The sequence below is a fragment of the Oncorhynchus gorbuscha genome, unplaced genomic scaffold (genome assembly GCF_021184085.1).
Source record: "Oncorhynchus gorbuscha isolate QuinsamMale2020 ecotype Even-year unplaced genomic scaffold, OgorEven_v1.0 Un_scaffold_10311, whole genome shotgun sequence".
Lineage (NCBI taxonomy): Eukaryota > Metazoa > Chordata > Actinopteri > Salmoniformes > Salmonidae > Oncorhynchus > Oncorhynchus gorbuscha.
Window position 1 is genome coordinate 1 of NW_025753098.1, and position 11,312 is coordinate 11,312.

General features: G+C 46.6%; 1 protein-coding gene across 1 annotated transcript; it reads left to right on the forward strand.

Moving 5' to 3' along the window:
- Positions 1 to 2,168: 2,168 nt before the first annotated feature.
- On the forward strand, positions 2,169 to 7,463 carry LOC124030267 (suppressor of hairless protein homolog; the record flags this gene model as incomplete). The annotated part of the gene is made up of 3 exons (XM_046341684.1): positions 2,169 to 2,343; positions 3,411 to 3,548; positions 7,431 to 7,463. Coding segments are annotated over 3 exons (346 nt in total), but the record flags the coding sequence as incomplete, so codon positions are not given.
- Between the last annotated feature and the right edge of the window lie 3,849 nt (positions 7,464 to 11,312).

Sequence of the window (11,312 nt, forward strand, 5' to 3'; positions counted from 1 at the left end):
ACACACACACACACACACACACACACACACACACACACACACACACACACACACACACACACACACACACACACACACACACACACACACACACACACACACACACACACACACACACACACACACACACACACACACAGGCAGAACAGTGAAACACACCTCCCTCAGTCTTTCCCCACAGAACTTCTGCATAACTGAAAATCCTGTGTTTCCACACTCAAATAACTTCTCTTCTCGCAAAATACTTCTCTCTCCCTCCTCTTTCTCTCTCCTCTTTCTCTCTCCTCTCCTTCTCTCTCCTCTCCTTCTCTCTCCTCTCCTTCTCTCTCCTCTCCTTCTCTCTCCTCTCCTTCTCTCTCCTCTCCTTCTCTCTCTCTCCTTTCTCTCTCTCCTCTTTCTCTCTCTCCTCTCTCTCTCTCTCTCTCTCTCTCTCCTCTTTCTCTCTCTCTCTCTCTCCTCTTTCTCTCCTCTTTCTCTCTCCTCTTTCTCTCTCCTTTCTCTCTCCTCTTTCTCTCTCTCTTCTCTCTCTCTCTCTCTCTCTCTCTCTCTCTCTCTCTCTCTCTCTCTCTTTCTCTCTCTCTCCCTCTTTCTCTCTCTCCTCTCTCTCTCTCCTTCTCTCTCTCCTCTTTCTCTCTCTCCTCTCCTTCTCTCTCTCTCTTTCTCTCTCTCTCCTTCTCTCCTTCTCTCTCTCTCTCTCTCTTCTCTCCTTCTCTCTCCTCTTTCTCTCTCTCTCCTCTCTCTCTTCTCTCTCCTCTTTCTCTCTCCTCTTTCTCTCTCTCTCTCTCTCTCCTCTCTCTCTCTCCTCTTTCTCTCTCTCTCTCTTTCTCTCTCCCTCTTTCTCTCTCTCCTCCTTCTCTCTCTCCTCTCCTCTCTCTCTCCTCCTTCTCTCTCTCCTCCTTCTCTCTCTCCTCCTCTCTCTCTCTCCTCTTTCTCTCTCTCCTCTTTCTCTCTCTCTCTCTTCTCTCTCTCCTCTCTTCTCTCTCTCCTCTTTCTCTCTCTCCTCTTTCTCTCTCTCTCTCTTTCTCTCTCTCTCTCTCCTCTCTCTCTCTCTCTCTCCTTCTCTCTCTCTCTCTCTCCTTCTCTCTCTCTCTCTCCTTCTCTCTCTCTCTCTCTCCTTCTCTCTCTCCCTCTCCTCTCCTTCTCTCTCTCCTCTCCTTCTCTCTCTCCTCTCCTCTCTCTTCTCTCTCTCCTCTCCTCTCCTTCTCTCTCTCCTCTCCTTCTCTCCTCCTCTCTTCTCTCCTTCTCTCTCCTCTCCTCCTCTCCTCTCTCTCTCTCTCTCCTCTCCTTCTCTCTCCTCTCCTCCTCTCTCTTCTCTCTCTCTCCTTCTCTCTCCTCTCCTTCTCTCTCTCTCTCCTTCTCTCTCTCTCTCCTTCTCTCTCTCTCTCCTTCTCTCTCTCCTCTCCTTCTCTCTCTCTCTCTCCTTCTCTCTCTCTCTCTCCTTCTCTCTCTCTCTCTCTCCCTCTCCTCTCTCTCCTTCTCTCTCCTCTCCTTCTCTCTCCTCTTTCTCTCCTTCTCTCTCCCTCTCCTTCTCTCTCCTCTCTCTCTCCTTCTCTCTCCTTCTCTCTCTCTCTCTCTTCTCTCCTTCTCTCCTTCTCTCCTCTCCTTCTCTCTCTCCCTCTCCTTCTCTCTCTCTCTCTCCTTCTCTCTCTCTCTCTCCTTCTCTCTCTCCCTCTCCTTCTCTCTCCTCCTCTCTCTCCTCTCTCTCCTCCTCTCCTCCTCTCTCTCTCTCCTCCTCTCTCCTCTCTCCTCTCTCCTCTCCTCCTCTCTCCTCTCCTCCTCTCTCCTCTTTCTCTCCTTCTCTCTCCTCTCATTCTCTCTCTCCTTCTCTCTCTCCTCTCCTTCTCTCTCTCCTCTCCTTCTCTCTCCTCCTCTCTCCTCCTCTCTCCTCTCCTTCTCTCTCCTCTTTCTCTCCTTCTCTCTCCTCTTTCTCTCCTTCTCTCTCCTCCTTCTCTCTCTTCTCTCTCCTCTCCTTCTCTCTCTCCTCTCCTTCTCTCTTTCTCTCTCTCCTCTCTCTCTCTCTTTCTCTCTCTCTCCTCTCTTCTCTCTCTCTCTCTCTCTCTCTCTCTCCTTCTCTCTCTCTCCTCTCTCTCTCTTTCTCTCTCTCCTCTTCTCCTCTCCTTCTCTTCTCTCTTTCTCTCTCTCCTCTCCTTCTCTCCCCCCCCCTCCAGGACTTCTGCACAGCTAAGACTCTATACATCAGTGACAGTGACAAGAGGAAACACTTCATGCTGTCAGTCAAGATGTTCTATGGTAACAGCACAGACATAGGAGTCTTCCTTAGTAAGAGGATCAAAGTTATCTCTAAACCATCCAAGAAGAAACAGTCTCTGAAGAACGCTGACCGTGAGTATGGAGAGGAACACGCATGACTAGGACCACACACACACACACACACACACACACACACACACACATTTCCACAGTAATGGATAATTATACAGTATCAGTATTATAAAATAGTTTTTTGTTTTTTAAATATTTTTTATAGGGTCTCCTGGTCTAAAGTAGTGCATTACATAGGAATAGGGTTCACATAGGAGCTCTGGTCTAAAGTAGTGCATTACATAGGGAATAGGGTTCTATAGGGCTCTGGTCTAAAGTAGTGCACTACATAGGGAATAGGGTTCTATAGGGCTCTGGTCTAAAGTAGTGCACTACATAGGGAATAGGGTTCTAGGGCTCTGGTCTAAAGTAGTGCACTACATGAGGAATAGGGCTCTGGTCTAAAGTAGTGCACTACATAGAATAGGGTTCTATAGGATGCTCTCACCACACACACACACACACACGCTTGATGCAGTGGTACGGTTTTCTAGTGGTTTTACATTGAGTCTTTTTTACTCTGTCCATAACTCTGCTGTTTTCATTTGACAATGATCAACTTCAAAGTGTGGTCTCTCTTTCTTGATCTCTTCATGAATGCATATCTAACCTTTCTCTCCCTCACTCCCTACTCTCTCCCTCCTCCCTACCCTCTCCCTCACTCCCTACCCTCTCCCTCACTCCCTACCCTCTCCCTCACTCCCTCCTCTCTCCCTCACTCCCTACCCTCTCCTCACTCCCTACTCTCTCACCCCTACTCTCTCCCTACCCTCTCCCTCACTCCCTACCCTCTCCCTCCTCCCTCCTCTCTCCCTCCTCCCTCCTCTCTCCCTCCTCCCTACTCTCTCCCTCACTCCCTACTCTCTCTCCCCACTCCCTACCCTCTCCCTCACTCCCTCACCCTCTCCCTCACTCCCTCCCTCACTCTCCCTCCCACTCCCTACCCTCTCCCCCACTCCCTACCCTCTCTCCCCCTACCCTCTCCCTCACTCCCTCTCTCCTCACTCCCTACTCTCTCCTCCTCCCTCACTCCCTCTCTCCCTCACTCCCTACCCTCTCCCTCCTCCCTACTCTCTCCCTCTCTCTAGTGTGTATAGCGTCAGGGACCAAGGTTGCGTTGTTTAACCGGCTGCGTTCTCAGACCGTCAGTACCCGCTACCTTCACGTGGAGGGAGGGAACTTCCATGCCAGTTCACAACAGTGGGGAGCCTTCTACATACACCTCTGTGAATTTACCCCTCCCTTCAGCCCTCCCTCTCCTTCAGCCCCTCTTTCTTCCCTTCAGCCCCGCCTCTCTCTTCCCCTTCGGCCCCCCCCCTCTCTTCCCTTGACCCCCGCCCCTCTCTTCCCTTCGCCCGCCCCTCTCTTCCCTTCGGCCCCGCCCCTCTCTTCCCTTCGGCCCCGCCCCTCTCTTCCCTTCGGCCCAGCCCCTCTCTTCCCTTCGGTCCTCTAATAGCTTCCTCTGTCTTCCGTCTGAACTCTCTCTCCTCCTCTGTTTCAGCCAATCATGTTGTTTCTCTGTTAATTATGCTGCATTGCCATAGTGATGTCGAAGTCGATGCCACCCAGACAAGACTTCAGATAAAGATGTATAGCATCATATAGAGGGTTGTTATAGTAACTATATATAGATATATAGAGGGTCGCTATAGTAACTATATATAGATGTATAGAGGGTTGTTACAGTAAGGGGGTTGTTGTAGTAACTATATGTAGATATATAGCATCATATAGAGGGGTTGCTATAGTAACTATATATAGATATATAGAGGGTTGTTACAGTAAGGGGGTTGTAGTAACTATATGTAGATATATAGCATCATATAGAGGGTAAACTATAGTAACTATATCTAGAGGGTCGCTATAGTAACTATATCTAGAGGGTCGTTATAGTAACTATATCTAGAGGGTCGCTATAGTAACTATATCTAGAGCACATATGTCAGAGTCAAGGCCCGCGGGCCACATCCCGACCAGTGAGAAGGTTTTTACGGCCCCTGGGATGATCTTGATTTATTATTAGAACCGGCCATGAGACCGCAGCAAGCCGGCAGCCATGAATCTTTACACGCACAATACTACATTTCCCACAATGCAACGGTGGCACCCGAGCAGTAGGCTGCTTCATTTCAATATTTATTGGCACAGCAGTTGTCAGCATCACAGTAAAATTAACTTTCAGATACCCATCAAAAATGGCAAAACGGAAGGTGGACACTGAGAACCGGGGGTTTCAAACAAGGTGGAATTCGGAGTATTTGTTCACGGAGGTAGCTGGAAAAACCCTGTGTCTTCTGTGTGGAGAAAGTGTGGCGGTACTGAAGAGTATAATCTGGGACGACATTATGAAACGAAACACGCGGACAAAAACAAGAATATGGACATGGAACAAAGGCTACAAAAAGGCAGAGGAATTAAAACGAGGCCTCAAATCTCGACAGGCTCTGTTCAAAAGCCAAATCCTGAGCCAGGCTGCTGTCAAGGCCAGTTTATTTTGGCAGAAGAGATCGCTAAATCAGCCCGGCCATTTACGGAGGGGATTTCATCAAAAACTGCATGATTAAAGTTTGTGACAGTTTGCCCAGAAAAAAGGCAACTCTTTTAAATGTGAGTCTGAGCAGAAACACCATTGCCGAGAGTAGACCAGTTGTCCATCAATCTAAAAGAGCAGCTTGTGAAAAAGGGAAAAGATTTCATTGCATATTCCTTGGCTGTGGATGAGAGCACCGCCCATTTCTGACATTGCCCAGTTGTCAATTTTCATCCGCGGAGTGGACTCCAGCCTAAAGCGTGACAGAGGAGTTTTGGCTTTACGTCCTATGCATGGCACAACTACGGGGCATGATTTGTATGAAGGTGTCAAGATGTGTAAATGAGATGGAGCTGCCTTGGGAAAAACTTCGTGGGTTTGACAACCGACGGAGCACCTGCGATGTGTGGACACAGGAGCGGACTGGCGGAAGATACGGAAAAGATGCAAGAGGAAAACGCGACAGGTGAGCTGACAGCTTATCATTGTATCATACACCAGAGCGTTGTGCGGTAAAGCCTTGAAAATGGAGCATGTAATGAGCATCATCACGGCACAGTTAGCTTTATCAGAGCCAAAGGTTTGAATCACCGCCAGTTCAAGGCATTTCTGACGGAGTTAGAAACGGAGCATGGTGATTTGCCTTATCACACAGAGTGCGATGGCTAAGCCAGGGAAAGGTGCTTCAAAGATGTTTGAGCTTCGTGAGGAGATTTGTCTGTTCTTGGACAGCAAAGGGAAAGACACAACACAACTCCGAGACGAAATGTTTCTGTGTGAAATGGCTTTCTGTGTGACATTACGAGTCATCTGAATGCAATGAACTTGCAGCTGCAGGGTGGGATCGTGTCATCTCTGATATGTACAGTACAGTGAAGGCATTTAAAACCAAACTGACTCTGTGGGAGACGCAGATGCGGAAAGAAAATTTGAGCCACTTTCCCAGCTGCCAGACCATGAAAGAAGCTCTCTACCAGTGCGTTCCCGGCGCACAGTTGGCTGATAAAATAGGTATGCTTGCCGCTGACTTTCGACGCCTTGATTTGCTGACTTTGAAGCACAAAAAAGCAGGTTGGAACTGCTCGGTAACCCATTTGCTGTTGACGTGGAAAGCTCACCACCAAACCTCCAAATGGAGTTGATTGACCTCCAATGCAATGATGCACTGAGGGGCAAAATATGCGGCAGTGGGTGCTGCGGAGTTCGCCGTTTCCTCCCCGACACAATGCCCCAGCTGCGCATCAGGCTGCTCAAACGTTGTCTATGTTTGGCAACACATACCTGTGTGAACAACTGTTTTCTTTGATGAACTTGAACAAAACATCACACAGAAGTCGACTTACTGCTGAACACCTCCACTCAATTCTGAGGATTTCCTCAGCTCAGAACCTGCGAACATTGATGAACTTGTGGAAAGATGGGACACCACCAAGTATCACCCTCAACCTCAAACAAGTGAACATTACTGTGCAATCACATATTTTAGAGTTTTACTCAGTTCAAGTTTAAAAGTTAAAGTTTAATATTTGTTTTCACTGCATGTTACTTCTCCTTAAACAAAGTGTTGTTTTTGATTAATAGATTTTTGCACTTTATTTTATTGTATTTCAATCCAATTATATTTTAAAAATATTTCAGTTGAGTGGATGATAGAAAATTGCTATTATTGTTTTTTCTTTGAAGTAAATTTAGCCCACTTTTGCTAAAATAGAAAATATAGGCTACTGATGGTGCCTTGAATACCGGTTTCTTTCATTTAATGTTCATGTTATAGGATTTTTATATAAGGAAATTTGTCTTTTGTGTCTGTTGAAAATTAAAGATTACTGACAGAGCCATAAGAAAATATTGCTTTATTTATCTGATCATATTGGAATATAGGTTTTCAGTAGGTTCAATTAGGTTCACTAGACTATATGCGTCATTTAAAAAAAATTTCAATGAACATTCGAACAGTCCGGCCCTCGGCTTGTAGCTAAATTTTTATTTGGCCCTCCGTCCATTTGACTTTGACACCCCTGATCTAGAGGGTCGCTATAGTAACTATATCAGAGGTCGCTATAGTAACTATATCTAGAGGAATTCGCTATAGTAACTATATCTAGAGGTCGCTATAGTAACTATATCTAGAGGAATCGCTATAGTAACTATCTAGAGAATTAAGCTATATTAACTATATCTAGAGGTCGCTATAGTAACTATATATCTAGAGGGTCAAGCTATAGTAACTATATCTAGAGAGGTCGCTATAGTAACTATATCTAGAGGGTCGCTATAGTAACTATATCTAGAAGGGTACCGCTATATCTAGAGGGTCGCTATATCTGAGGGTCGCTATATCTAGAGAAGTAAGCTATAGTAACTATATCTAGAGGGTCGCTATAGTAACTATATCTAGAGATTCGCTATAGTAACTATATCTAGAGGGTGGCTATAGTAACTATATCTAGAGGGGTCGCTATAGTAACTATATCTAGAGGGTCGCTATAGTAACTATATATCATCTCCATTATAGTAGGGCTGATTTCAGTTATTAAATGTGTTTCCTACATTAGTAACTATGACTCTCTCCCTGTAGTGGAGGAGGAAGAACGGAAGGGAGGAGTTTGCAGTGAGGGATGGATACATCCACTATGGTCAGACTGTCAAACTGGTCTGTTCTGTCACTGGTATGGCGCTGCCTGAGACTGGTACGTACCAACGTGTCTCACCTCTCTGCCTACAGGTCTGTCTCCTGTTCCTACATATTCACCTCTCTACCTACAGGTCTGTCCGTTTCCTGTTCCTACATATTCACCTCTCTCTACAGGTCTGTCTGTCTGTCTGCTGTTCCTACATATTCACCTCTATCTACAGGTCTGTCTGTCTGTCTCCTGTTCCTACATATTCACCTCTCTACCTACAGGTCTGTCTGTCTCCTGTTCCTACATATTCACCTCTCTACACAGGTCTGTCTGTCTGTCTCCTGTCCTACATATTCACCTCTCTACCTACAGGTCTGTCTGTCTGTCTCCTGTTCCTACATATTCACCTCTCTATCTACAGCTCTGTCTGTCTGTCTGTCTGTCTGTCTGTCTGTCTGTCTGTCTGTCTGTCTGTCTGTCTGTCTGTCTGTCTGTCTGCTGTTCCTACATATTCACCTCTCTACCTACAGGTCTGTCTGTCTGTCTCTGTTCCTACATATTCACCTCTCTATCTGGGTCTGGTCTGTCTGTCTCCCTGTTCCTACATATTCACCTCTCTACCTACAGGTCTGTCTGTCTGTCTCCTGTTCCTACATATTCCTCTCTACCTACAGGTCCTGTCCGTTTCCTGTTCCTACATATTCACCTCTCTACCTACAGGTCTGTCTGTCTGTCTGCTGTTCCTACATATTCACCTCTATCTACAGGTCTGTCTGTCTGTCTCCTGTTCCACATATTCACCTCTCTGCCTACAGGTCTGTCTGTCTCCTGTTCCTACATATTCACCTCTCTACCTACAGGTCTGTCTGTCTGTCTCCTGTTCCTACATATTCACCTCTCTACCTACAGGTCTGTCTGTCTGTCTCCTGTTCCTACATATTCACCTCTCTATCTACAGGTCTGTCTGTCTGTCTGTCTGTCTGTCTGTCTGTCTGTCTGTCTGTCTGTCTGTCTGTCTGTCTGTCTGTCTGTCTGTCTGTCTGTCTGTCTGCTGTTTCCTACATATTCACCTCTCTACCTACAGGTCTGTCTGTCTGTCTCCTGTTCCTACATATTCACCTCTCTATCTACAGGTCTGTCTGTCTGTCTCCTGTTCCACCATATTCACCTCTCTACCTACAGGTCTGTCTGTCTGTCTGTCTGTCTGTCTGTCTGCTGTTCCTACATATTCACCTCTCTACCTACAGGTCTGTCTGTCTGTCTCCTGTTCCTACATATTCACCTCTCTATCTACAGGTCTGTCTGTCTGTCTGCTGTTCCTACATATTCACCTCTCTACCTACAGGTCTGTCTGTCTGCTGTTCCTACATATTCACCTCTCTATCTACAGGTCTGTCTGTCTGTCTCCTGTTCCTAAATATTCACCTCTCTACCACAGGTCTGTCTGTCTGCTGTTCCTACATATTCACCTCTCTATCTACAGGTCTGTCTGTCTGTCTCCTGTTCTAAATATTCACCTCTATCTACAGGTCTGTCTGTCTGTCTGTCTGTCTGCTGTTCCTACATATTCACCTCTACCTACAGGTCTGTCTGTCTGTCTGCTGTTCCTACATATTCACCTCTCTACCTACAGGTCTGTCTGTCTGTCTCCTGTTCCTACATATTCACCTCTCTACCTACAGGTCTGTCTGTCTCCTGTTCCTACATATTCACCTCTCTACCTACAGGTCTGTCTGTCTGTCTCCTGTTCCTACATATTCACCTCTCTACCTACAGGTCTGTCTCCTGTTCCTACATATTCACCTCTCTACCTACAGGTCTGTCTGTCTGTCTCCTGTTCCTACATATTCACCTCTCTACCTACAGGTCTGTGCTGTCTGTCTCCTGTTCCTGCATATTCCTCTCTACCTACAGGTCTGTCTCCTGTTCCTACATATTCACCTCTACCTACAGGTCTGTCTGTCTGTCTCCTGTTCCTACATATTCACCTCTCTACCTACAGGTCTGTCTGTCTGTCTCCTGTTCCTACATATTCACCTCTCTACCTACAGGTCTGTCTGTCTGTCTCCTGTTCCTACATATTCACCTCTCTACCTACAGGTCTGTCTGTCTGTCTGTCTGTCTGTCTGTCTGTCTGTCTGTCTGTCTGTCTGTCTGTCTGTCTGTCTGTCTGTCTGTCTGTCTGTCTGTCTGTCTGTCTGTCTGTCTGTCTGTCTGTCTGTCTGTCTGTCTGTCTGTCTGTCTGTCTGTCTCCTGTTCCTACATATTCACCTCTCTACCTACAGGTCTGTCTGTCTGTTCCTACATATTCACCTCTCTATCTACAGGTCTGTCTCCTGTTCCTACATATTCACCTCTCTACCTACAGGTCTGTCTGTCTGTCTCCTGTTCCTACATATTCACCTCTCTACCTACAGGTCTGTCTGTCTGTCTCCTGTTCCTACATATTCACCTCTCTACCTACAGGTCTGTCTGTCTGTCTGTCTGTCTGTCTGTCTGTCTGTCTGTCTGTCTGTCTGTCTGTCTGTCTGTCTGTCTGTCTGTCTGTCTGTCTGTCTCCTGTTCCTACATATTCACCTCTCTACCTACAGGTCTGTCTGTCTGTTCCTACATATTCACCTCTCTACCTACAGGTCTGTCTGTCTGCTGTTCCTACATATTCACCTCTCTACCTACAGGTCTGTCTGTCTGTCTCCTGTTCCTACATATTCACCTCTCTATCTACAGGTCTGTCTGTCTCCTGTTCCTACATATTCACCTCTCTATCTACAGGTCTGTCTGTCTGCTGTTCCTACATATTCACCTCTCTACCTACAGGTCTGTCTGTCTCCTGTTCCTACATATTCACCTCTCTATCTACAGGTCTGTCTGTCTCCTGTTCCTACATATTCACCTCTCTATCTACAGGTCTGTCTGTCTGCTGTTCCTACATATTCACCTCTCTACCTACAGGTCTGTCTGTCTCCTGTTCCTACATATTCACCTCTACCTACAGGTCTGTCTGTCTGTCTCCTGTTCCTACATATTCACCTCTCTACCTACAGGTCTGTCTGTCTGTCTCCTGTTCCTACATATTCACCTCTCTACCTACAGGTCTGTCTGTCTGTCTCCTGTTCCTACATATTCACCTCTCTACCTACAGGTCTGTCTGTCTGTCTGTCTGTCTGTCTGTCTGTCTGTCTGTCTGTCTGTCTGTCTGTCTGTCTGTCTGTCTGTCTGTCTGTCTGTCTGTCTGTCTGTCTGTCTGTCTGTCTCCTGTTCCTACATATTCACCTCTCTATCTACAGGTCTGTCTCCTGTTCCTACATATTCACCTCTCTACCTACAGGTCTGTCTGTCTGTCTCCTGTTCCTACATATTCACCTCTCTACCTACAGGTCTGTCTGTCTGTCTCCTGTTCCTACATATTCACCTCTCTACCTACAGGTCTGTCTGTCTGTCTGTCTGTCTGTCTGTCTGTCTGTCTGTCTGTCTGTCTGTCTGTCTGTCTGTCTGTCTGTCTGTCTGTCTGTCTCCTGTTCCTACATATTCACCTCTCTACCTACAGGTCTGTCTGTCTGTTCCTACATATTCACCTCTCTATCTACAGGTCTGTCTCTCTGTTCCTACATATTCACCTCTCTACCTACAGGTCTGTCTGTCTGTCTCCTGTTCCTACATATTCACCTCTCTACCTACAGGTCTGTCTGTCTGTCTCCTGTTCCTACATATTCACCTCTCTACCTACAGGTCTGTCTGTCTGTCTGTCTGTCTGTCTGTCTGTCTGTCTGTCTGTCTGTCTGTCTGTCTGTCTGTCTGTCTGTCTGTCTGTCTGTCTGTCTCCTGTTCCTACATAT